Consider the following 27416-nt stretch of genomic DNA (forward strand, 5'->3'; position numbering starts at 1 on the left):
TTAACTTTCAAAACATGTGCATAGCTTTATTCATCTACTTTGATCTAACCTTTTCATGGAGCTTCAGCAAAATTCGAGTGTGCAAAATGCATTTCTAAAACGTAATGCAAGCAAAGCTTTTCACATTTACACTGGCAGGAAATACAGAGAAACTAACAAGTCACATCAGGGAGAGTTTTTTTTTTTAATGACAAGAATTGCACAGTTCGTTACTTTGAGACAATTGTTGCACATGTTAAGTATTTAAATTTTTCTAAGCAAGGTGCTTTAACAGTGAAAAAAATTTTAGGTTGGAAAGAGCCAATAACTTGGATCATAGCTCACATAGAATTCCAAATTAAAGTGGACTGTTATCTCCCTAAATTTTGCAAACAATGCTTTTAATAACACTTTTTTTAAATAACACTAAAGGAAACAGCAAGCTGAAACTTTTTTCAAAACACACAAGATATGGTGTCATCACATTATTTGAAGGTGCTAAGGGGGGAGGGTAAGGGAGTGAAGAGTCCTTTACTATTTCCCACTACAGAACAGCCACTAACAGACTAAGAAAAAAAATTAAATTAAATCACTTCCCCAGTTTATAAAATAGTTCCAGTTTGTGACAAGATCTATAACTTTAAACAGAGAGCACCAGTTGGGCGATAGAATGAGCATTTCATACTGCATAAAAATTAGTGAGGTGGCAAGAACCATCAACCATCTCAGGCATTACTACATGGCCTTTCCAATTTTCCTTTTAATATACATGCAAGGCACATTGATATAAAAATAGATCTCTGGCCAAGAAACATATTAAATAAGCAACTTAAAATTTTGGCTTTGCAATATTGGCAACATCAAAATATAACCATATAGCTTTGGACCAAATATCTTTCTCATATTCCTCCATCCCATTTGGTGTTTTTTTCCTCCTATTTAGGGTTTAATATCCTTTAAGTTTGGATATGTGCTTGAAAAATTACTTTTCTCTCATCAAGTAGCATTCCTACTATACTCATTTATCTTTGCTAAGCAAAAATATACTAGAGAAGCAGAATAGTTGGAGTTCAGATTGATTTGATTAAGCTAAATCTGATTGGCTTAGGGCAGCATTACTTCTCTTCTGTATGTGAACAAAAAAGTAAGTCCTTAGCTTATATAGTAGACAATTGTTTTCTTTCCAAAAGAGAGATCAACAACAAACCAATGATACTATACTCCCTTTAAGCCATTCTTCCCAACTCCTCTTTTTTGAAGCAGAGAGAGGAAATAATAGAAACAGAACCAGAATTAAACCCTTTTCAGTAGTAGAAGACATTTTAAGGCCAAAAAGTGTTAACATTAACAGAATTTTTATTTTCCTAAGTTATTGTCCTTCATAGGCCAATACCATAAAGTTATTTGTACTGATTCCCTCCCAAAGAGAATTTTAAAATTCATTCACTTTTGTTAGTGGCTGTGCTACAGGAAAGGTATCAAAGCAACTTATAAAGATATGGTATATCGTAATGTAAAAAGTGCATCACATTTGATTTTCAGTTTCTCAGAGCAGCAGCAGGATTAATCCAAGACATAAAACTGTTGTATTTTCATTCTAAAAATGCAACATACCTAATGAAATGTATTCAAGATCATGAAAGGATCCTCCTCCATAGAGGATAAACAAAACAGACTAATAATAGACAAACAGGAGCAAACTCTAGAGGCATTCATATTTACATATTAAAACCATTTTTGTTAACATCAAATCTTTACATCTAGCAAAAGAAATATTTAAGAATAAAGCAGACATTACCAAAGCAGTATCCATTTTTTAGAGCCTTTGTTTAGCACCTGAGGAAAAAAGATATATGGAAAGCTATGTAATTAACCTCAAGTTGGTGTGTTGGTCTGTAGAGTGAAACTTTCATACACAATAAAAGGGATACTGCACTAGAAAAAAAATGTTTGTAGCTATTTTAATAAGGCTGTAGAAAAGGGATACTGCAGTATTATAAAATGGCTTTATTACTCTGAACAAAATTGTATGGTTGAATAGGGAAGCCTGAATCAGCAATCCCACCACACGCGAGGCTGGCTGTTCCATAGGTTTCTAGACCGTAACTGCTATTTGACACTCCCAGTAAAGCAAAACCAACATACCACTTATGCTTCACTGGGTGTTTTTATTGTGCACACAACTCAAAACATCATTTATTTTGAAAACCCTTGAGTAGCAAGACTTTGAAATTTAAGTAGAGCCAATGATTCATTTTTTAAAACCAACCCAGGGTGGTCCTGGTTCTCACATCTGAACAGACTTAAGTACATTTAAAAACATTTTATGATACTCAGAGCAGAAACCCATCTTTCTTACCATAAAAGAATCCTGGCGCTCTATTACTTACATTAAAAAAAGAACATCAATATTAAAAACTAATGATAACTTATGTGTCTCTGTAAACTTAGAGCAGCTATTATACTTCTAGTCTTGTCCTCTGCCCCTCCCCTTTAATCAAATATGAACATTTTGGGAAGATAAGCAAATCCTACCCTCTTTTAAAATTCAGCAGGACTACCTAGGACTTACTAAGACATTGCCTGATCACATTCTACCTCAACTGTTGCAGGGTCCACAGACCCATCATAAAAACTATTGTCCAAAATATGTACTTGTCCCACTACAGTGTGTTTTGCAGTTAGCATAGATACAAGAGGGATCATGTATTATTTGAAAATATGGTCCAGTGGCAAAACTATACTCATAATCCTTGGAAATGAACTTTTATCTATTTCTCTAAAGAAGAAAGCCATGAAAAGAATGACTCCTTATTTAGCACAATGTAAAAATCAAGTGCAGTCCTCTTACAGATTTCTTTGCCTGTGGCCATTTGGTACAAGACATTCAACTTCACAACTAAATGGCTTTTTCTTTGTTAAAAAAAAGTTTACTGCCAAAGATAAAAACCATTAAATGCCTCCAACTGGGTTAGCAATAAACCTAATGACTAAGTATGAAACTACCGCTGCGTTTGTAATGTTTTGTGAATAATATATTTTATATTGTGGACAACATTCGTAACTGAGGTTTGTCATATTTTCCCTAGAAACCATTATTTGAAAAAACAATGCAGCACTTTTTTTTCTTTATAAGGTTTTTGCAGATTCTGAGTGATGACTAGGTAAGCAACTTAACAAAATTCTAAAATGGAGAGAACCTTTCCAGCCATTTATTTCAAGAAAAAAACTAACTGGCATTAACAAATTCCTAGTTATTTTCTATTGCCTCCTAGAAGGTAGAGGAGGAAGGGCTAATTACAGATACTAAAAAATACACTTTTTGTGGAAGTTCATTACTGGGAGGTAACAGGAAAGGCTATGCAATTAACTTCAGTTCAGTAAAGTAGGGGTGAATAAAGAGAAAGATAAATACACCCTGTCTTTTGTGGGGAAGGGAAATTATTCAAGACATCTACAAGAGAGTGGTATGTGACACAGAAGTCTACAATCAAGACAGATTTTAAAAGAAATCTTCACCCATAATTAGTATCTTCATAGCTATTAAAAAAATAGGTCATGATTTCATTCTTAGTGCCATTTTCAAATACTACCCCTTTAAGGATTAAAACCACCTGACTTTATTCTGTGTAATGAAAACAAATGGCACAAAATAAATACAAGTTCAATCTCTGAATACTAATGTCTTACACACATTCGTTTACTAATTTTTAATATCTCCCTCTTTCCCTCACACAAGCACTCAACGCACATGCACACGTACGTACGTACACACACACACCCCTTTCAGTCTTTATAATGGAGGGATGTTAAAAATCCCCTCTAGACTGTATTTGGTTTATGCTACAGTACTAATACTCTGAGTTGAAGGAAAATCTTTATACCAAACAGTAAAACACATTAATGTTATTTAAATGTGCTAAATTAATCACAGCTGAAGTTTGTTTAGAAGCTTACACAAAAATAATGAGAAAACAGATCAACTCTTAAGATTTTTTTTTAATAAGTGCTCTGTAAGGAATTGTGTGAGGACCTAAGGAGAAAGATTGCAACAAGTAGAGAGTTAGGTGTTACCAAACAGCACAAAGGATATTTGTCCCAAAGTCCTGCTTGTACCTAGGCAATTAAGTCTATCAACCCAATGCCCCCAAAATACTGACAGTTTAATATGATGGGGCTCTAGGGTTCCCAGAAGGTTAAGAGACATTTCTAACTATATACCTCTAGCCATATAATCAAGGAAATTTCAGTGGATAAATCAAGTGAAATGTTGCATTGTTTCATTTAGAAATGACTCCCAAAAAACCTTTGGACAAACAGAAGGGATACATTCTCTTTTTGGCTTCTCTAAACATGGAGGCCTGAGGGATATGGAAGGAAAGTAGGAAAGCAATAACAGCTTATTCTAGACATTTTATTAAGTGTTGCTTCTAGACTGAAACGCAAATTCAGATGGGGGCTGTGGTTTCTTTTTTTCCTTTTTAAATCAATATTCATTCAACCTCTGTATGTCACAAACCCAGAAAGTTTCTTGTGAGTTGTGAGACAGAAGAGCTTTAAAATTCTAGGCAAGCAAAACGGACATTTTAAAATAAAAAGGAAGGGGGCATGAGAGTGGGGGGTGGGAGGTGGAATCTGGCCCTAAGGCGACAAGTGGTTACACAAGGCAATTGAACACACAGCAGAACTTTAAAACCTATAAAACAAACTGGAGCCTTTTTTCCTTTAATCAACCTTATACCTTTTTTTAAAAAAATCTTTTTGAAATTTTTTATTAAAAAAAAACACAAAAACACAGATTTCTTTCACTTCAGTATGTGGTATGTTGCATTTTCCAGTTTGTTCAATGCTTTAAAGCTCAAGGATGCTTCTGCTTTTGATTGTACATGGGCCCGAAGCATCCTAGCTTTTGGCAAGCAGGCAGGAGACTCAACAAAAATCAAAATAGGAACAAGGCAGATTAAATGCAGGGCACATCTGTAAACATATTATACATTTGAAAATTACAATATCAGTAAAAGTGATACAGTTTACAGGTGAAATGAAACTATCTGGAACTGGCCTACCACAAGTTTCTGAACCTGGACTGATACAATAAGTTATTTTATATTTATATATATATATATATATACACACACACACACATATATATATATATATATATATATAAAATGTATAAAAAGTTTCGTTTACATCATCAAGTGGAATTGGCAATCCATGCTTATACTTTTAAAATCTAAGCAGGGCAGATATCCAGACTATAAAGATACTTATTCTATGTTGAGTCCAACAGCTTCTTTTGGAAACTACTTGTTAAAAGTCTCAAATAGTCAGCAAAACAAGGAAACTCATCCTTATTATAATTGCTAAAAACTGGTCATTTTTTAAGCAAAGGGGATATGGTCTATTTTTATTAGACTATACCTCTATAGAAATGCCCTGCTATTTTAACCTGTATTTGACATACATGGATATACTAATTTCTGTGTGTGTAATGTGATGCTAAGTCAGGCCAGAGAACTTGTTTTTATGCCACTAACATCACCTAACCTTAAATTGGACCCTTAGTTTCTGCACACACACACACAAAAACTTATTTTAGCATGCTATATACAAGCTGCAGTGCAACAGGATGGCAATGTGATGATAAGACAGGGCTAATGCTCTTCTCTGCCCAAAAGAAAATTTCCAGAATTTCACATTATTTTCCTTAAAAAACCCATTCTGCTCTAGTAATAAAATATATTTATTAAGATATAATTAGAAGCTAATAAGCTCAGAAGTATAGTTTGCATGAAGACACATTTTCTATCGGCAAGGTTTATTACCTTCTCACTGGCTAAAAACATTAAGTTTTATAGCTTTCATGGAATATTTTTCTTCCCCTTTTAGATATTTCTGAAATTAAAAGAGAATTTACAAAAAGGTACAGAAGTTTCTCTTTAGATGTTTGATGAAAAACAAGGAAAACAGCATGTTTAGTGTTAGTGACAGAGAGCAAGTCTGGAGCACCTACAGTTGAAAAGCAGAATATATTTTTGCTCCCACTTATACAATTACATCAAAAGATGGGCACAGGAGTATTTTTCCCTATTAAATATCTAAAGCCAATTGTTCGTTCTGCAACTTTTCTTTAAATGACACTCATGGATTTTTCACTTGTTAAAGTCCAATATGTAATCCAAAGCCAAGTGAACTATGTACCACCAACTATTCCAGAACTGTAGAACTTCAATGCCCTCCCCTAGCCCCACCCCACAAAAAAATAAAAGGAAAAAAAATATTTCCCCAACACCCCACAGAGGTTGCTTAACTTGTGGCAAGACATGCAAATCATATTTGCTAAAAAAATACACCCCTGCAAACTTCAAGGCATGTATCCAGCATTCTCGCAGGGCTCAAAGTAAAACCAAAAGATTAAGGGAAGAGTGGGGGAAAATGTTGAATCATTCTGGGTTCCCTGTGATTAGTGTATCACTTTAGTCACAGAACAGGATACAGAGATCTCTTAAGTGTATTGGCCTTTCCAGTGGGTCATTTGTTGCCCAAGTTGATGACAGCAGGAACTTTAGAACCACGCTTGTTAACAAGTCTGTATTCATTAATCACTTGCATTCACACTTAAAAACAAAAACTAACATAAGAAAAAAGGAAAAACAAAAAAACAAAAAAACTATTCAGTACCGGAGATTAAATAACCATGTATAGTCTCTTGAAATAAATTTGATTCCTTAAGAAGTCTAATTACTTTCAGTTGCCTTTTTTAAATAACTATATATATATATATATGTATATATATATATTTGTATATATTATCCTGTGATTCTACTTATGATTCCTCTGCTGCGCTGAAGATCTAGGAGCATAAAAGCCTTGTGTCCCCCATGAACGGTGGCTCTAATGCTGCAGAAAGGTTACAAAGAGGCAGTCTGGTCCTTCATTGATCTGGACTATCCATGGCTTCATTGTAAGTGATTATCCTTTTGGGATCTGGAAGGAAGGTTAAAAATAAATAAACAAACAAAACAAGGCTTGGAATCCTCAAATGCTAATGTTCCAATAACAAATCCAAAATAAGCATCATCATTTAAACTGCCCCTCATTTTAATGAAAATATAATTTAAAGACCAATTCCTCTTGTATTAACACATGTGTGATCCATTTTTTCTGAACCTAATAGTTCGGCATCCTAATGGATTCCCAGCAACAAGGTCCTCTAACCAATGAGTGCCTCAAACTCCTACAGATTAGAATTGAATTCAATTAACAAAGGTTTTCTTTATATGCTGTTCCTGATTATAAAAGTAGTACAATACATTTGAAAAAAAAAAAGCAGACAAAGAAAAAGTCCTAAACTGTCAATAATCCAATACTAAAATGGATCTGGGTTTTTTTGTTCTCAGAAAAATGAAGTCAAATTTTATTTTAATCAGTGTGGATTTCTATAGTAAGAAATCATTCAAGCAACACTTAGCACAAAAAATTTCAAAGTTAAGATTGTTTGGCAAAACTACTAGCTAAATCCTAATCATGACCTAAACTTGTAGATTTGCTGGGCTCAAGGTATAAAACGGTCAGAATGTGTCTGGCAAAGACACCAGTGTTACTTTGAATTCCTATTACTCAGGAATATAGTAACTAGTGATTAATACTAACATTTCTAGTAAGCTAAACATTCTTACCTTGCTTCTGCAAATTCCAAACAGATTCCATTTCTGCAAAGGAAAAAAAAAGATTATTTTATATACTAAGTTTTGTACAGCTCAGTTCAAAGCTATGCTTTTCACTTTAAGTCTAAAAGAACTAGACTGATTATTGCTGGACTGGAGGTAGAGTTGGAATAGCATAGCTCTATAAAACTCAGACAAAACAACTCATATTTTTCTATAATTCTGAAGCATGTCTTTCAGATTGCCTTAAGTGCTGGTCACAGAAAGTTCAACTGCCAAAAGAACTATTTGTTTTCAAAAATAGCAAAGTTATATAGAATCATGCTTTAGATAAAATGATACTTCTTGTAATAAGTCATAGTTATTTAAAAAACCAAGTATTTTCTGGCAACCCATCACCCTTCAACAAGTACCCCAAGTCTTCTGAATGAAGCATTCGTCAAATTTGATTTATGAAGCTTGATGCTTAAAGTGCCTTACGAAAACTTTACTTTTGCTATAGGCAAATGGTTCTATTCTTTAAACCATACCATATGGGTTAGAGTAATCCATATGGCTGAAATGCCTACCCATACCCATTTATTAATAACACACAATCCTTATTTGCTCCAACCCATTCAAATGTGATAATCTACAATGTGCTCACTTTGGTATTTTACAATAAGGGAAATATGTAAATGACCAAACAATAGTGACATTAGGAAAGAAGGCAAAAGCTCCACATGGAAACATACTAGAAATCTTCACAGAGGAGATATTTGAAATCTTGATGAGTAAAACAGTAAATGACTATTATACAACAAGAACCTAAGAATAGAACCTTGAAAGCAAATACCCTACTAGGAGATATTAATGTAGACAAAAACTACTTAGAAACAGAAATGAACCATAACTAACACTGGGAATAAGTACTCTCCATGTGCTCATATAACCACCATCTTAAAAAAAAAAAAAAGCAGTGATTTTATGCTGTATAACTGTATCCTATGTAATTGCCTCCTGTATTTATCAGCAACCACTTACTGTTAAACAAAAACAAAACGAGTTCACTAAGATAGGATATATCTGGACATGGGTTACAGATGAGATACGACATAATCCTTTTCCCAGGGTTAAAATGGGTATATAGATCAAAAATTATTTTTTGTTTTATGAGTACGAATAGCATCGCAGAATGGGGAAAAAAAAAGTCCCCGGCACTATCAAACACACTTCTAAAAAACTTACTTTTGAAAATTTGTCATAGTTGAATATTCAGAGAAATAGGTTAATTATCCAAATGATCAAAGTAATTGTCCAGATAAAAATCCCATTAAAGGTATCACAGCAATTCTCTCATTAAACAAAAACTAGAAACTAGGATGGGCAGATGCCCACCCACAGATTAGCAGGAAAACACCCCTCTCCTAGGAGGCCTAAGAGGGGAGAGAATTGTAACCAATCTAAACTGGAAACAGGAAAGATACATCATAAAGGGAATTCTAGTCACGGTGCTTATATTCATCACTCCAAAATAATTTCTAATTCCACTAGTTTCAGACAATCAGGAATAGTTGAAATAGTCATTAAATCTGTTATCTTAAAAGTTTCTGCTCTTCAGAGTGGCTTATTTTAAGAAATCCAAACAAACACCTTTTCTTGGCTGGCCTGACTACAAAAAATATAAACACAATATAATCAACATTTTTTCCTTTTCATGAAAAATACGAAAATTTCATTTTGCAACAATTCCTATGTAATGCTAATTATTTTAAGTTTGTTTAATGCAAAGTTAAATGTGGATTTATGACTAAATCTACATTTAATCATATGTTGAGGGGGGAAAAATTAACAAACTTTTCATATTAATCCCACCACCACAAACCTCAACCTTCCCCTGCCTCTTTTAGGGGCGGTAGGGGTGGGAACAGACTTGACTCAAGAGTCATACTAGCAATTATACTACTTTAAAGCAAAGCAAACATACCAATTTTAGAATAAAAATAAAAGTAACTACTGCTGACCCTTGGAACATGGGGATCAGGGGTACCAACCCCTAATCTAACTATAACATTTGACTCCTCACAAACTTAAGTCGTCCCTCATTACCCACAGGTGATTAGTTCCAGGACCCCACCACGGATACCAAAACCCATGGATGCTCAAAAGTCCCCTATATAAAATGGCCTAGATTTATGCATCTATGCGGTCAGCCCTCTGCATCTGTGGGCTTTCTACTGTGAATGGAAAACTGCTGTTATTTATTGCAAGAAATCATGTTTAAGTAGACCTGTGCAGGTCAAACCTATGTTATCCAATAGTCAACTGTTTTGCAAACACCCAATTTCTTTAATGGAATAAAGACATTTCCTTAGCTAAACTACAACATTAAGCTTTAGGTTTTACTCTAATATTATGTAATGATTTTAAATGATTTCTGGTAACAAAAGTTTTTTATCCTCAACTATGAACTCTAGAGTAGTAAATCTGATCATGACTTCTGAGGGAAATGGAAAGTATGACCTAGCTAAAAAAAATTAGCCATGTGCCAGCACTGAAGCCTTCTACCCAAGATATAAATCAGTAAGTTCCCTTCCTACTATTTAATATTAATTACTTCTATAACTAGTAGCAACGGGGTTACCTTGATTAGAATTTTAAAGTTCCCATGAAACTCTAACAAAGATCAAAAAGAAAGGGGAATAAATATCATTTGCATAATTATATGTCATACTTAAAGAACACTATTAAGACCAACCAGCTAGGCTACAGAACACATAGAAAGTAGTAAATTGTATTTTGCCCTCTTGTAGAGGTTTACAGAAATCTTGATTCAGATTCTAAATATGAAATGAGTTAATGTGTAATTTTACCTCACTATCACAAGAGAAGCTAAACAGATGAATAGCACAAAGAAGGCTACAGAAAAGACATTCAACTATACAAAATCATAACAGTAATTTTTTTTACTTTAAGTACCACCCTCTTCCATATACACACTCACACACATACAGTCTTTAACCTCCCAGTTCTTTTTAAAGACTGATCACAGCAGCCAATTATGCAAATAGTTACTAAGAAATGGCTATAAGGCCAAACCCGCTAACCTAAGAGTTCTGTTCTTCAAATACACTAAGGTCGGCAATTTTATTAAAAATCTGTAATTTAGACCACCACCCAAACTTGAAACTTTACTACATCAAATTTTTCAGTATTTAGTTATGCCTTTCTCAAATAAAGAAAATTTAGCATTCAATTTCAAAAGCAGATTACTTTCCACATATTGTAGCTCCCCATCACAATGGTTCCTGTAGTAAATGTCTAATTACCTGCAAACTCTTAATTCCAAGTGGATTAAAAAGTATTATTTAGGGACTAAGGATACAGACCCTAAAACAGAAAGGCTGTGCTTTTGTGAGCTTAGCAGAGTAGGCAGGCTTTTCTAGGTAGATGCAATAGCATGAATAAAGCTTGATGGTATTAAAAGTGTGCTTAAGCAGGGGTCAGCAAAGTGGGTTCTAATCACCACCTGTTTAAAAAAAAAGTTTTATCGCACAGTCACACCCACTGCATATATTAGCTATGGCTGCTTTTATGCACAAAGCAGAATCAAGAATCCCATAATTGCAACAGAGACCCTATGGCTCACGAGCCCAAAATATTTACTATCTGATCCTTTATACATAAAGTTTGCTGACCCATGCTTTAGTGGTCACGAATAATTTATTAAGTCTGAAAGTCATTGCTATGAGAAAAAGATTTAGACAAAGTGAGAAAAAGATGTAAGACAAAGATAGTTGTACTCAGGTAACAGTGCTGACTGTCACCAAGAAAGATTTTAGAGAAAGAAAAATGCTTTCCTGCTATTCAGGGGACAGAGCACAAAGGCATATATAAAGAAAAGTTTATTACTTAATCACATAGGTGAAGGGAAGCCACTGAAGAAATCTAAGTTTACTGTACTAAATATTAGTAATGATTCCAAGGCAACTGAGGAGAATGGATTAAGTAACAGTACAAAGAGTCCAGTAAATGTTACTGAAAAAGTAAAGAAACAGGATAGTTGTACTAGTGATGGAGAAGAAAAAAATGTAAGTGTTAAGGAGTTTTAGTAGCATAAAAAGGGGTTGAAGGAACATTGACATTTGAGGAAAAGAAAATGGTTATACTGAAAAGTGTGTAGAACTAAGGAAATGCAAACTGGAGGGAGGGGAGTATTAAGCACCTGCAATTCTTTTTTTTTTAATTTTTATTTTTAGAGAGAGGGGAAGGGAAGGAGAAAGAGTGGGAGAGAAACATCAGTGTATGGTTGCCTCCAACCCAGACACGTGCCCTGACTGGGAATTGAACTGGCGACCCTTTGCTTCACAGGCCTGTTCTGAACCCACTGAGCTACACCAGCCAGGGAAAACAACTGCAGTTCTTAAACAAAGTTAAGATACTTGTAACTTTTTAGCCACCTATTCCTTTTTCTCTAACCCAATGCCACTTGCCCTGGTTCAAGGACTGGTATCTTATGAACATTTCTGAAGTTCTTTTTTAACTCGCCTCTTTTGTCATTATTGAGCCTCACTTTGTCTTCTATACCAAGGCTATAATTTTCTTCCTTTAAAAATAAAAATCTAATAGAAATGAAGATCTCAAGGAGGGTTAGCAACAGGGGAGTGGGAGGAGGAGAAGGGGGGAGAAGGTACAGAAAATAAGTAGCATAGACAGTAGATAGAAAATAGATGGGGGGACAAGAATAGCATGGGAAATATAGAATCTAAAGAACTTGAGACATATGGTCATAAACTAAAGGGGGGGTAATGGTGGGGACGGGGGGGCAGGGTGGAGGGGAATGAAGGGGGAGAATAGAACAACTGTAACAGCATAATCAATAAAAAAATTTTAAAAAAATCTAAAAGTGAGCACAATGTCCAAAACATTTTCGTGTCCACCAGGAAGATTGGATCTATGTGTCTTTGCATAAAATTTATTTCTAACATTTGACACAGTGGCTGGTACATCAATAAACCAGATGACTATGTTAAACATTTTTAACCTCGCACTATTCACCTTCCTTGAAACAAAATGAACAACCAGCAATCTTCAAACACTATTCATTTCCTCTACCTAAAATATTGATTCTTTTCATACAATAAGCCAACTTTCACTTGTTTTTTGAATCCCTCCCTAGGGGATCTCAACCCTGCTACTCACCATAGGGGTTTCTCTATGTTCTAAGTGCATTTTGTATTTTTTTTCTACAAAGTTATCATACTAATAATATTTGTTTCCGTGTGCTTCCCTATTAGAGGTCCTTAATGACATGAACCCTTTCTTTTCATCTACTTATCACCATTGCTTTGCATAGTACTTGGTATAAAAAATATTTATTTGAATGAAATACTAATCATAAATCAGTCAGAAATATCAAAGTGTATATTAGGTAGACCCATTTGAAACTACTGATATTCAACCTTTTCTGAGCTACAAAATCAGCAATTTCATATGGTACAACCAAATAGGTCCAGCCCTTCATAGAAAGACTGTGAAGCTAAGAGCACTAAAGCCAAGCAGAGGCTTTAAAATACATTTAAAAAATTTAAACACTTTAAAAAGCCCATAGTGACTTCTCCTACCGTCAAAAAGGAAAATATGTCAAATATAAGGCCAAACAAGCTGACTCCCACAATTCAGAGTCCCCAGATCAATTTACCACAAATCAAGCCTTCCAACCCTTCATTAAGCCATTTTTACGTCACATTCTGTAAAACTCATCAGGATAGAGACATACATTTAAGTTCTATTCTGCCCTCCCCCATTCAGTTTTGCCCATCTTTGGATGATTACTGGCTATCCCAACATCATGTTTTGCTATTCTGACTTCTTTTTGAGTAAGTCTACTGTTCCTGCCTATTCTTTACAAAGTCTGTCAGAAATGTCTCCCCATCCCTTTTCCATTTTGACTATACACATAAAGAAATGCAGTGTTTTCTAGCAAATGTGATTAATAGTTAGAAGTCACCACCTTTTCAGTAGATGCTTAAACTCTTCAGTGTATCAGTTTCAATCCTATTATTCCCAACTTGGAGCTACATCAAACCAAACTAAACAGAACTGTCTGAACTACCACTAAATACACTTGTAACTCAAGGGTTTATTTATTGATTGATTGCTAATTTCTACTGTTATGCATATTCTAATCTGGTTTACTTTTAAAGGCAAAATATCAAATTCAAGTTACCTGAAATGAAACTGCAACTACAATGATAGTGATAGACAATCTGTTTTTATAGCTGGAGTGGTTAGTCACTTCCCTCACTCTCAGAACTTAAGCTAATGAAATCTGGGGGTTAAACTTTAGCTTCTACAAATTCCTTACAAGTACCTTTCAGACTAATACCAAAGTAAATTCATTATTGCACTCATAAAGCAGACTTAATGAGAAATCAAACACCCAGTATGGATACTAAAATGGCAATTCATTGTGGGGAGAAAAAAAGGATCTTATACTATCATAAAAATTACTTGTTATATACAAAGGTGTTTCATAGAGAAGAAAAAAAAAAACCCTCTCCAAATCTAGGAAATTTAACCAGGGCTGAAACCAAAGTCGAACCTGCTGGTAATAAGATTAGAAAAATATATTACTGAAATACTAATAATCTCTAATATTAAGAAATCTTTAATATTAAGAAATCTTTAATATTTAGAAATATTAAAGGTATTTTCTAATAATATTATTAGACAGCTGGAAGAAATCATGGAGCAATTTTTATAAAATGAAGTAAAGGTGAAAATACTTATTAAGCACTGTGTTAAAAGGAGAAAATTTAACATCCAGATCCTTCTGTGAACAAATATATAAACTGTATGCATAGTCCCTATCAGTTTTATAGATCAATTAATCACAGCTTGTCTCTTCATATCCTGTTTACCCACTCCTCCAAGTGTTAAAAATATTTACCAGTTCCCTCACAGCCTTATCCAACCTAAACTATTTTTTAAAGATTCTATTTATTTTCATTTTTAGAGAGAAGGAAAGAGAATGAGGAGGGAGAGAAACATGAATTGGTTGCCTCTTGCGGGCCCCCACCTAGGGACCTGGCCCCAAACCCACGCATGTGTCCTGACCAGTAATCAAACAGGTGACCTTTAGCAGGGTGGCACTCAATCCACTAAGCTACACCAGTCAAGACCAACATAAAAACTTTATTAAAGTAAATACTTATTTGGTGATAAATAATATGTTTACATGACTACAAGTACAAAGAGAAAACTCTTTATTATTTCTCTGCCTGGTCTGTCCCAAGAGTCCAACTGACCTATTTCTAGTCACCAGAAAATAGGCTTCCAACCTACCCTACAAAATTGGTGTCACATTCATCTATTTGAACACAGATCTACAGGTCAACTGCCTAATACCAACTCAGTATTTAAATCACTTGAGTATAATTTGATAGGATTTTCAAAAAGCTGATATATTTGTTTTATAAAATCAGGAAACCCAGGCTTAAAATTGACAAATGATTTGCCTAAGTTACAGGAACTGGGAAGAGCAGCATTAAAACTCATCTGTCATATAAATTACTTCCATTCCACCAGCCTATCTCCCTGATTCAGTGACTTCCCCCAGCCTCCAGACTGAAATGAGAAACCTCCAGGATCTGGCAGCAACTTACCTTCCTTCTCTTTTATAGCTCCTCTGAACATCCAAAGTGGATCCCTTTCAATATTTGCATTTACTCATGATTCTCCAACTTCCGTATTATCTCCCTCTTCCCAGTATTTCCATATGTCAAAAATGTTCCCTATCTATCAAAACCCAGTTTAAAGGCTGTTGGACTCCATGAAAACATATTGCACATTTCCTCTTTTAGTCCATTACATTCTCTCTTCATTGAAATCTGCTAGTTATTTTGTATCCTCTTCTGACATTTAAAAATCTTACCTCATAAACTTGTTATTGTTTCCTCCTCTATTTGATTAAGTTCTTTAAAGGAAAAAACCCTGTCAAAGTGTTCCATAACTAAGCAAAGTACTTCTTCATAAGAGAGTACTTCATATGGTAGGTACAACATAAGAGAAAGAAAAAACATATACAAATTATCGTACAACTCCTTAATAGTACAGAAAAAAGTGGCAAAGAGTAGTAGAGAAAACTGTGACAGTAGAAAAAAAAAAGAATTAATGTGAGGAAAGTTCTCTAGACCTGGAGTTCTCAATCCTAGCTGGCAATTTAAAACCACCTAGTAAATTAAATTTTTTTTATTCCAGGTTCCAGCCCAGATCTAGGGAATCAAATCCCTTATGTCAATAACCTGCCACCTGTGTAGGTTAATAGAGAAACAAATTTTTAAATTTCATGCAACACCCTAGATTTGTCTCAGGGATATCTATTTTATCCTGGATAGCATTTGTGTTGGCTCACCCCAACTATAAAGAATTAAACCTTATTCTATTCATAGCTCCTGGATCTCTATGTGCTGGGTAAAATATACCATATCAACTAATTTTTAATAAATATTCCAGAATGTCAGAATTTTAAATGCTTCATATCCTTCAGTGCAATATTACCTAGGCAAGACAAATCAAACCAGTTTAAATTAACACTGATAAAACACACAACTCACACCAATGTACCACATTGAAAAGACTTGGCTTCAAATGACTAAGACCATTTCAAAATCAAAGATTCACCTTACAAAGTTAGGATCCAAAGTCTCTGACAAAGAATCAAAGAATTCTAAGTAACTACTTTGAAAGAGGCAACAAACTGTTCTGTCCTGGGTATGTACATCACAAAACTATCTAACTCAAAAATATCAACTAGTAAAATGCTGTGCCTGAAATCTACTTCAAAAAAATCCTACCCCCCCCAAAAGTGTTAAGATCAACAGGTGAAACATGAATGACAATGTCCAAGCTAGATGCTGGGCACACTGTAGTTCATTACATTATTGGCTCCATTTTTGTACAGACTTTAACTTTTTCATAATCAATTTAAAGAGAGAACATTTTACTCAAGTTTTACCTCTTGAGCATCACTCTAGACAAACAGGAAAAGAAGACCTGCCTCTTAAATATTGGTACATATTTACCAATTGCTATGCAATGGTATTATATGCCCCTAGATAACAGTAAGATTAGCAGTCTTTTTTTTTAAAGTAAGATTTTTAAAAGAGATTTTATTTATTTATCTTTAGAGGGGAAGGGAAGGAGAGAGGGAGAGAAACATCAATGTATGGTTGCCTTTTGTGCATCCCCTGCTGGGAACTGGCCTGCAACCCAGGCATGTGCCCTGACTGGGAATCGAACCGGGATTGTCTGGTTCGCAGGCCTGCACTCAATCCACTGAGCTACACCAGCCAGGGCGCAGTCTTTTTTTTTTACTAACTATAATTTCACAGTCATTACGCATGTCTCTATTTTATTTTTTTAAATTTTATTTATTTATCTTTAGAGGGGAAGGGAAGGAGAGAGGGAGAGAAATATCAATGTATGGTTGCTTCTGATGCATCCCCTGCTGGGAACTGGCCTGCAACCCAGGTATGTGCCCTGACTGGGAAGTGAACCGTGATTCGCTGGTTCGCAGGCCCGCGCTCAATCCACTGAGCTACACCAGCTAGGGCCAGCAGTCTTATTTCTTAAGAAAAATTAGTAGCATAATATATATTAAAAAACTAAAAAACAAACAAAAAAAACCCCTAAAAAAAAACCCCAAAACCCTCAAACCAGAATTCCCATCAATCCCTTTTTTGTGCCTCAATGCATCTCACTTCATATCCTCAATTATACTGAGCATTCAGACTTTTAAAAATCTGAAGTACTGCCCTGATCAAGTGGTTTGTTTGATGGAAGTGTTATCCCTTAATACCACAAGGTTGCAGGTTCAATCCCTAGTGGGGGCACAGATGGTAGGCAGCCAATCAATGTCTTTCTCTCTCTAAAATCGGTAAAAAAACATACCCTTGGGTGAAGATTTTTTTAATGTAAAAATAAATAAATTATAAAAAATCTGAAGTACTTCTAACTCAGCAAGTAATTAAGGTTTACTCTAAACCATGCACCATTCCTACTGCACCGACATAACATACCCTCCTTCTACCTACTACTTTCAAATAAAGTTGTTGAAAGGGCTTATTTTTGAAGTTAGAAGGTACATGTAGGACTTCCAATTCTAAATTTAACACACTTAGTAAGACATTACTTTTGAACACTTGAAGACTACATTAAAGGACAAAGAAAAATACAGGTGCTCTTTTAAAGGATATTCCAATAAGCCCAACTGATTATTACCTCTTTTGGTGTTTAAGAAAACTTAAAAAAGAAAAAAGCAAGCCTGCACTTATGAAAAAGATCTTCAGATCATCAAAAACTTGTGATTCAAAACAAATGAAAAGAAAAAGGGAAATCAGTGACCTAAGGAGGACAAATCTACATTTGACAAGAATTCAAAGAATCTGCCACTCTGGGACCTAATTGAGCAGAGTATTGCACATCATTTTAGGATGAAAAAACAATCTATACCAATTTTATCTCAATGATGTCCAACTACAAAACTGAAAATGACATACTTTAGAGTAAAGCAAATCTTTCAGCAACACCAGCCTACCTAAATATAACTGCATCCATGTAAGGGCATTTTGTTTATATAAATACCATTGATCTCATTAGTTAGAATACCTAGAAATAAACAGGAGTTAATCTTCCCACTTTTAAAAGGCCTACAGTTCTCTATAATAAAAATCATACAATGCCACCAACCATTAGGGACAACTTACCCCAGAATTTTTTGCAAGTTGTGGGAGATTACACACCAGATGCCCTCAGGCTCAGAAGACCACCAGTACAAAATACTATGGTAGATATTCCAAGTAATAGTCTCCAAAAGGCAGACGGAATAGAAAATAACACCAAAAACACCAGACTCCCTGACAGAATTTAACTTATAATTTACCACAGGTCTTAAGAAACTAAGCATTTCTCTTTGCCCCAACTTTCCTAAAAACATAGATTCTGGTTAACTTGTATTTACTTCCAAAGAGCAGTGCTGAAGAAAGTGAAGACAGATAATTTTACCTGCCAAGATTTCTACTTCTCAACTCCTATAAGGCAATTCTACCTCTTTTTTAAAAGAAAAAAAATACAAAAAAAACCCAAAAGAAACAAACATCTGTTTGTTTCACTAAATGTCTTCCAGTTGGCAGATAGGATATGCAGGCTAGGTGATCTGCTTAAAAGTCACATAAATAGCTTTGTTATTCATCTCTGAGGCAGTGGTTCTTCCAGTGAGAATATTGTAATTACCACATCCCCACTATGTGATATGCTGCCCCTGCCCTGCAGCTGGCAAGTGACTGCCTAAATGAGTCACTGTTAAAAATGGAAATGTGCACAAAACCAACACTATGCCAACAATAACTGGAAAAAGATCAACTTTTAAAAAATAATTTTTAATGGGAGTGTGCAGTATGTATTAGGCGTGTGTATGCATGCAGGGGGGGGTATGCATTTGCTGGAGTGAGGCAGGTTAGGGATAAAGGTAGAAGAATGAAAACCACTGTTCTTAAAAGCACTGAGGTGTACACTTCATCAAACCTCATTAGCTATGTGGATTTAAATAAAACCACTTGTGCTATACTGCAAAATTTCCTGTAAGACACAAATACCATATTCTAAGAAAGATATTAGCAGGGAACTTGAAAGATATCTGGTTCCTTTAAAACATGGGCTTTGGGGCTATGAAAAGTACAGTATCCCAAGAGCTTGGTCCCTAGAATGTTTAATTGTGGTTACCATTATCTTTTGTCTAAGTTATTTTCTAGATGCCATTCAGCACCCACTATTCCTACTCATTAAGTAAATTAGAATTATCAAGTGACCTCACTAGTAAACATACATATGATGTAAATAACAAAGAGAAAACATCTAAGTTGGAAAAGTGAACATTCCTTCTAAACTTTAACCATACTATTTCGGAACATCCTGAAATAGTATATCGGTTGCTTATCCACATTATTATTCTCAACTAAGTTCTAAAGTATATTAAATTGACCAATAAGAATCTTTGTATAAGAATCAAATGAGTTACCTTTAGTGTGATATACAATAGCAGCCCTCAGGTCAAAAGAACCCCAGCTATCATTCCTTTCTAGGCCTCTCTGGTATCTCTGTTCTTTGGCGGAGGCCAACAAAGTGTTCGTAGGAGAGGCCAGAGGATTTTGATTTTCTATCTCGTAGTCCTTTGAGAGAAATACTAAAGCACCTTGACTACCGGTGTCTGCTTTTTGCAGGTCACCTATATGACTAGGTTCCAAGGATAAGGCTCCACTCTCACTAGTAGTCCCAGATTTTAGAAGGCTACCCAGAACTTGAGGACTAGTCCGTTTTTCCAGCTCATAAGCCTTGGGAAACACAGGATGCTCAGTTCCTGAGGGAATTATTTCAGCACCCTGTGAAACCAAACTGGCAGGATATTCCCCTTGAAATGTCACCTCCATTACTTTATGATCTGATGACTTCCCAGTAACAGTCTCAGGGCCAGCACTGGGTTCATTTATAAATGATAAACCCCACTGATTCTGGAAGATATCCCCCAGGTTTTGCTGATCTGTCTGAGAGGGTAGATCCACTTGTGCTGTGCTCAACAGCACAGTTTGCATATTTGAAGGGTAGATAAAAAGGCTAGACTTAATTTGTTCAACAGCTGCTGAAGTCAGACTCTTGTCCTGGAGAACCGAATCAGTCCCAGAAGAGATGGGTGTCAGAGTATTAGCAGCAGTAGTTAGCAGTGGCTGACCCCCTGGAGAATACACGCTTGCATCAGTCCCTGCTAAAACAGGCCCATTAGAAAAGGTGGCCGAAGTAACAGATTTCAGCGCTGACATAGGGACCTGGGATACCCGACTTGAAGATTGGGTCTGAGTTTCCCCAGTAGATGACGATGAAGAGGATGAAGATGAAGATGGTGACACAGAAGAGTTCTGTACAGTTTTGTTGAGGTTTTCCTTAACTTTGCTTGCATAACTTATTTTAGGAACTATTTTAGCACTGCTATTGTCCACTGGAAAAACTGGGGGTGGTTTAAATAGGGTCCACGAGTCCTCTTTGGAGGCAACAGCAGAAGCGTGTTTTCCTTTGGGCCGATCATCAAACTTTTTGCTGCTCATGCCAGGTTTAACATCAGAGCTTTTCCGCAGTATATCACCCACAGCAAGTTTTCCTCGACTTGTTCCTCCAGGCCCAGTTTCGTACTTCCAAATGGGCTTCGAACCATCTACTCGATTTCCCTTTTGTTCACTGTAGTCAGGCTTGAAAGTTTCAAGTCCCTGTTTTAAGGTTGGGACATTGGTCTCCTGTTGCATTATTTTGTCCTGCACTAAATTAAGGTTTTCACAACCCTTGGCACTATTGCGCCTAGCTTTCCTTTTTTTAGGAGTGGTATATCCGCTCTCAGATCCACTACCATCATTATCTGCTCCTTTGCCCATGTAACCATTAGTAATATAGCTAGAATTATTTGTTACAACACCATTTGGAATTGCTACAGTATCACTCTTATCTACAGGCTGGTTCTCTCCAGATTTATTTTCGTAAGACTTTCCATTCTTTTTGTCCATACTGTTTTTCTGAATAAAATTCCTGGTTTTAATTCCTGCTTTTCCAAAGGTGCTGGACTTTACAGTCTGCTTCAAATTAGTGTCTAAAACTTGTTGGTTGCCATTGAGAACCCTGGAAATAGGGTTGGTAGCTTCATCAGAACCCAGGTTCTTTAAAGGTATTTCCCTTTCTCCAGCATTACCATTTAGTTCACCATAGCCTAGGGAGGGGAAAAAAAAAAGGTTTTTAAAAATTACAATAAGCACATTACAGAAGTACTTAACATTTAAGGAATGTTTATTTTAATGTGTGCTAGACATTACACTATGAGCTTTAGTTTTGTATGTTATAACTTCACAGTTCTTTAAAAAGACACTTGTCAACCCTATTTTATAGATCAGGAAATTGACTAAGAGACAGACCAAAGTCTGAGTTCAGAAAGAATATGACTTCTTAAGCAATCAATATGCCATAATACTGCTCATCTAATAAAATTCCTCATCATTCTCACAAGACTGTTATAAAATTTCCTTTACAGTTAAGAGCAGAGCTACCCTCTGGGCAAAATTGCTATACTGATACAATAATTTTAAGTATTATAAGGAAATTAAAGACTCCATTTCTATGAAGTGATAAATGACTGGAAGTACCATAAACAGTTTCTATTGCATTTTGTCAAATAAAATATAACACCTGTGAACTTTTTCCAAAGCAATTAAATTCATTTTGATATTTCCCAGACATTAAATCATCCTTTTAGTCTAAAACGAAAACACATACCTATGTTTCTAAGTCTATAAGATAACTTTTCTTCATTTTATATTTGAGTGAACAAAACATACTCTTAGAAAAATTAAGGAACTTGCCCAAGTCACAGAAGAACTGGAAATCTGAACCAGTGTCTGGAACATGGTTCCCTATCACTACGTCATACTGCCCATCCAAATGACACAGTAGGAAATATTTACAAACAAAACTACAATGAAAGGCAACTTATTTTTAAAAACTATTATGGTATTCAAGTTTAACTTAAGACATTCAACTGCCATAAACAATTTATCACTATAGATGATTCAACTGAGTCCACAACACTTCCCATTTCCTAACTAGTAACAGTGATATTAGTTATCTACCTCTCTATGAAATGTTCCCAAACCATCTTGATTGAGGTCAAGTCATTAGAAACAGATACACAACAGAACGATATACACACATTCATCTGAGGCAGCCTTTCGGGGGGGGGGGCAGGGGATGGGCCTCTGACAGGAATACCAAGTAACTTGCCTTTGTCACTTTCATTCATTCTCTTGGGTCTTTAGTCTGTGAAGGTTAAAATTCACAGAGCTTGTGTATTTTTGTTTTAACTTCCAATATGGTAAGTATCAATAGATATAATACACATTAAAAGCTCTTTGCACCCTGGCTGGTGTAGCTCAGTGGACTGAGCACAGGCCTGCGAACCAAAAGATAGCAGTTCAATTCCCCGTCAGGGCACATGCCTGGGTTGCAGGCCAGTTCAGAGTAGGGGATGCACCAGAAGCAACCATACATTGATAAAAAAAAATAATAATAAAATAAAATAAATTTAAAAAGCTCTTTGCATATTTTAAGAGTATAAGTATTTCTAAGATTAAAAAAAAAAGTTTGGGAACCACTGTTTTAAAAGAGCTTGATGTGGAACAGAACAGTCTGGGAAAATTCACAACAGGGCTTACTTATTTTAAGTTACTCACTCTACATCAAAGGAAAAGGTGAGACCACTAAAAGAAGCAAATAAAGGCATTTTCTTCTGTATTAAGTTTCAGATAATAACCTAAGAAAACATAAAGGCACAATTATTTCCTAAGAGAGGCACAAAAACTTGTACCATGACAATATATTCCGTATAAGTTCTTAACTTCTGTAGAGTTATATTTTATTTTTTTGGCTGCTGAAAAAACTTGGTGGCAGAATTCTAACTATGAAACAGTAGAGTTCACTCCTTATAGTGTTTTGTAAAATGCTCTTGTTTACTTCTTTAGAAAAGAAAAAAGTCCCAACACTGAGGCTCTAAACATTTTTAACAGATTTAAGTTAACTTGTGCACAACTCTAGACCAAAGAGAATCTACATATAGCATTTACCATGCTAACAGGCCAAAAAAGGCTTGTACTCTTGGGCCCATTAGTCATAACTTTACAGATCTCAAAGGTAAACAGTTTAAAACATTAAAAAAAAATCCAATGTCCAAACTAAGTTGAACCAAAGCTAAGACTTTTAAGCAAACTAGAATAATTTTTTGTAAGAGTACTAACATTTAGTGGCTCTGATATTAGAAATGACCAGTTTAAACCAGCTCAGAATCTACTATGCTTCCACCTCCAAGTTTAAATGACCAAAAAAAATTATTTAACTGTATAAAGTTTTCCCCATGGTAACCTTGTTGGTGTGCACAAAGTCAGAGAGGCATTTTCTTTTAAAAATTTAGATAAAAAAATTTTTGTTTACTTAATTGTTCAAGTAGTTTTCTGTCTTTTAATCCCATCCCAGCCCACCCCACCCCCCCAGTGCTAAAATTTAGATGTTTAAGGAAAATGTAAACACTAAATTACTGAGAAACTCCCTCTCTCCTTCCAGTGTCTTTATTGTTTAGGACTGCCATGCTCGAGCATCTAACCCTACTTCAAATGGACTCAGCAAAACTTGAGTCCTGATAAATCTAGCTTTTGGATTAGAAACTGAAATTACTGAGCACATTTGGCTCTCTCTTGCGCCCTCTTCTGGATAAACTGTTCCTCTTTATAGGTTTGTAAGTCATAAAAACCCACCTCAACATTCTGCAGATACATTAAAAAACCCTCATAACTTTTCTTACTAAATTAGTACCATGCACGTTGAAGCAACAGTACTGTGACAGGCCACACATGAAAAATTGTTCATCCCAAAATGTTTATGTCCCCTCAAAACTGCTAAGCCCAGTTTCCCCTCTTTATTCCCTCCTGGGATGCCACTTTGAATGACTGAGGCTGCTTATATGTGTAGAGAGAAGTCCTGCAGGGATATAGTAACATCTGAGTGATAAAACACCGTTCAGTAACACTGCCTTATATTCCAAGCAATCATAATTACGCAATATTTTCTAAAGTCAAAGTTGAAAAAAATTGTAACGTTAAAAAGACAGTGTTGTACATTTTCTTACAGTTTTTACAGTTTCAAATCCTTTAAGATTAAACACAACCCATTTGTATGTTCATTTCTACTGCACACCATCAGTCCTTACCACCCCCAAAATGGAAAATGACATTTCAATTTCAGTCTTCAAGACACATTAAGTCTGAAACAGAAAAGCAGTTTTTCTCCCGCTCTCAAGTAACTGCATGTGTCACATTTGACATGCTGGTTTAACACTCATTTCTTACCATTCTTCATTTCTTTTCAATGGATAAAGAACACTTATTAAAAAAAAACCCAAAAACCTGTGTGGCCATAAACTTTTAAGTTTATTTCTCCTCAAATGTTTTCTAAAATGACTTCACCCACAATTTAATGTTTGTTAAAAATAGGGGTTTTGAGATCAATATAGGTTTGACAGTGGGAAAATACCTCTCCTTTCAACATGGAAAAAAAAAGCCTCATCCGAGGCAAGATGGTAGTGAACCAACCTCACAGATGAGCCACCCAGGTTCACCCTTAAGGACAAAAAACACGGTAAAAAAACTTGCCCCCTCCCCCCACCCAATCTTTTTCAATTCTCGATCTTCAAAAACACTACCCAAGCCTCGAAGGTAAATGGGGGCAGTGGGGGCGGGAAGCGCTTAAGGGGGATAGAACAACCTTTTCTTGTAAAAGGGAGCTGCTAGAAGGAAAGGGCCCAAGTGAAAGCCTGAGAGGCGGAGTCGTGAGCGAACCTGGCAGGAGACAAGGTTCCTGTGGCAGAGAAACTCGTGACCGGGGAGCCCGGTTCCCGCTGGATACCCCACCCGGCCTAAAGGCACCGCCTCTACCCAAAATGTAACCCCCCCCCCCACCTCCAGCGCGGAGGAGCGTGGCGGACACCGCCCGGCGTCTGCGGCCTCCTTCTCTCTTTGCTCCGCTTCGAGACCCGTTCCCCGCTTCGAGGCCGGCTCTCCACCCCGACCGCCTGCTCCTCACGTCGCACCGGGGAGCCGGAAACGCGGCGCCCAGCGCAAGCCGCTCCCCTCGTGGCCGTTTCCCTCCCCCACCCCTCACCCCAGGGACCCGCCCGGGGCCGCGCGGCCGCCACCGGGTTACACAACCCGGCCGGCGACGGGGGGAGGGGCGGCCGCGAGCCGGGGGCCGCTGCACCCCCACAGTGCAAAGGGTAGAGCGACCGCGGGTGGGTATCCCGAGCCACCGGCTCTGCCGCACCGGGCGCCCCTCGACACCCTCCCCCCTCGGCTCCTCCGTGGGCCGGAGTCGGTGACAGGAATCGGCTTCCAACATGGCGGACAGGAAGCGGCCCCGCGAGGAGGAGAGAACATTCCAGCCGCGCCGGCTCTGGGGGGGAGCGGGCCCCGGGCGCCGGCCGGGGAGCAGTTGCGGGAACTGATTGCGGGGTCCGGTGCCCAAAAGGGGTGTCTAGGGGTGGAAATGACCGGAGACACGAGGGTCCCCAACCGCCCCCCCCCCACACGGGAAACCCCAAGGCCACAGGTGGGCTTGGGGTGGAGGGTAAGGGAGGGCACTTCCTCAACTCTGCCCACCTACCCTCTCCTTGCTGCCTGCAATAGGGTCTCGCGACACCACCACAGTCAGGATTCGCTAGGCCTTCCTGAGTTACACCCCGAAGGATTTTGTGGGGGCTAGGTTCACCCCAACTCAGGGCCTCTAAATTAAGGTTCTCCCAGGGCTGCAGGCAGGTAAACGGGAAAAAAATAATAATGCCAGACTTGCAAGGCCAACCCTCCGGGTCTCCCTCCAGCCCGGGCGGGGGCCGGGAAGGTCACACCGGCCTAGTTGGGCCTCTCCCATGCTGAGTAGAAGGGGAAGGCCCTGCAAACCCCGCGGCCCAGCCCGAGCTTTGGGAGAATGAAAGGAAGCTTCCCCAGAGTCGCAAGACAGACAGTCACACACACCCCCAAACCCCGACCGGGTCCGCGCTTTCCAGATCCAGCCCCACCCCCATCTCCCCTATCCCCCACCCCCATTCCCCTTCCCCCACTCGTCCTCCCTCACAGACCTGTTTTCTTCTTCGGCGTTTCCTGGTGCTGCTGGAGGGCGTGTTTCTGCTCATGTTTCAGCGGCTTTGGCTGGGCCTTAGGGCTGCCCTCGGCTCCATGCTGCAGATACTGATGAGGCTGTTGGTGATGGTGGTGGTGATGGTGGTTGTGGCTGTGATTGTAGTAATAATAATGGTGGTGATGGTGCGGCTGCTGCTGCTGCTGCTGTTGCTGCTGCTGCTGCTGCTGCTGGTGCGGATGGTGGTGGCTGTTATGGTGCTGAGGCTGTGACTGGCCGGGCTTCTCCTCCATTGAAAGCGGCTGGGACTCCCTAGCTGAGGCTGCGGGCTGCTGCACCGTCAGGATCTGAGACTGCTTCTCCGGGCTCACTCAGTATATCTGAGCGCCTCTCGCCAGCGCACTGGTTAACCGAGTGATTTTGTGAGATTGGCAGCCGCGCTCCAGCAATCAGGAGCCACGCTGCGCCACAGGCCCCGCCCCTAGCCCAAATCCTCTTTCCTTCCCCTTCGCCACAGCCTCCTGGCCAACGCCACTTACCCTGTGCAACCTCACAGGGCCGGGCCTTCAACGTCAGCACTATGGCTCTCCTGTCGCTTTCTGTCGTGCATCGCACAGTCTGCGAACAGCACTTTCTACACTCCTCGCCGACGAGTAAGCTCGTGTCGAATGTAGCAGATTCCACGGGCGATTCCACTGGCTCTGGGGACCATCTGTTGGTTTTGCGTCTCCTAGAATCTGTTAGTATTATTATTTTTTAAAATCCTTTTCCGGGTAAGCAAAGGGGAAGCTCAGTTCCCTTAACCCTGAGACCACTAAAGGGGCAACACAATAAGAGGAAATAAATACATTTTTAAGATTACAAGGGCTTCACAATCAGTAGATCATTTTGTATTCTGGATTAATTTTGCTTTGTATTCATATGCTAATCTCTTCTACGAAGGGATTATAAGGTTCCACAATGGGGTATCTGTGTAATTTTCTAAAAGGGCACAAAGGGTTTAAATCACTGTTTCTTTGTAGT

General features: G+C 37.6%; 2 protein-coding genes across 2 annotated transcripts; both read right to left on the reverse strand.

Moving 5' to 3' along the window:
- On the reverse strand, window positions 1-26785 carry NUFIP2 (nuclear FMR1 interacting protein 2). The gene is made up of 4 exons (XM_037162919.2): window positions 26395-26785; window positions 19708-21435; window positions 7662-7694; window positions 1-6969 (listed from the first exon to the last, which is right to left on the reverse strand). The coding sequence occupies exons 1-4, from the start codon at window positions 26684-26686 to the stop codon at window positions 6917-6919; spliced, it is 2106 nt and encodes a 701-aa protein (XP_037018814.2). The 5' UTR covers window positions 26687-26785; the 3' UTR covers window positions 1-6916.
- Window positions 21450-26287, reverse strand: LOC128626993 (homeobox protein cut-like 1). The gene is made up of 2 exons (XM_053662714.1): window positions 25223-26287; window positions 21450-23028 (listed from the first exon to the last, which is right to left on the reverse strand). Exons 1-2 carry the CDS (start codon window positions 25656-25658, stop codon window positions 22976-22978), a joined length of 489 nt encoding a protein of 162 aa, XP_053518689.1. The 5' UTR covers window positions 25659-26287; the 3' UTR covers window positions 21450-22975.
- Window positions 26786-27416: the final 631 nt, after the last annotated feature.

Source organism: Artibeus jamaicensis, unplaced genomic scaffold (assembly GCF_021234435.1).
Source record: "Artibeus jamaicensis isolate MK-2021 breed Jamaican fruit bat unplaced genomic scaffold, CSHL_Jam_final contig_2790, whole genome shotgun sequence".
Taxonomy (NCBI): domain Eukaryota; kingdom Metazoa; phylum Chordata; class Mammalia; order Chiroptera; family Phyllostomidae; genus Artibeus; species Artibeus jamaicensis.

Bases quoted from the DNA above. Each gene is read 5' to 3' on its own strand.
- LOC128626993 (XM_053662714.1), bottom strand. From the start codon at position 25,658: ATGTTGGAAGCCGATTCCTGTCACCGACTCCGGCCCACGGAGGAGCCG. The intron at 23,029-25,222 runs GTGGGGGGGGGG...ATGTTTTCTTAG, and splicing joins CACGCTCCTCCGCGCTGGAG to GTTATTATCTGAAACTTAAT.
- NUFIP2 (XM_037162919.2), bottom strand. From the start codon at position 26,686: ATGGAGGAGAAGCCCGGCCAGTCACAGCCTCAGCACCATAACAGCCAC. The intron at 21,436-26,394 runs GTCTGTGAGGGA...TCCCCTCCCTAG, and splicing joins AACGCCGAAGAAGAAAACAG to GCTATGGTGAACTAAATGGT. The intron at 6,970-7,661 runs GTAAGAATGTTT...CCTTCCTTCCAG, and splicing joins TTGGAATTTGCAGAAGCAAG to ATCCCAAAAGGATAATCACT.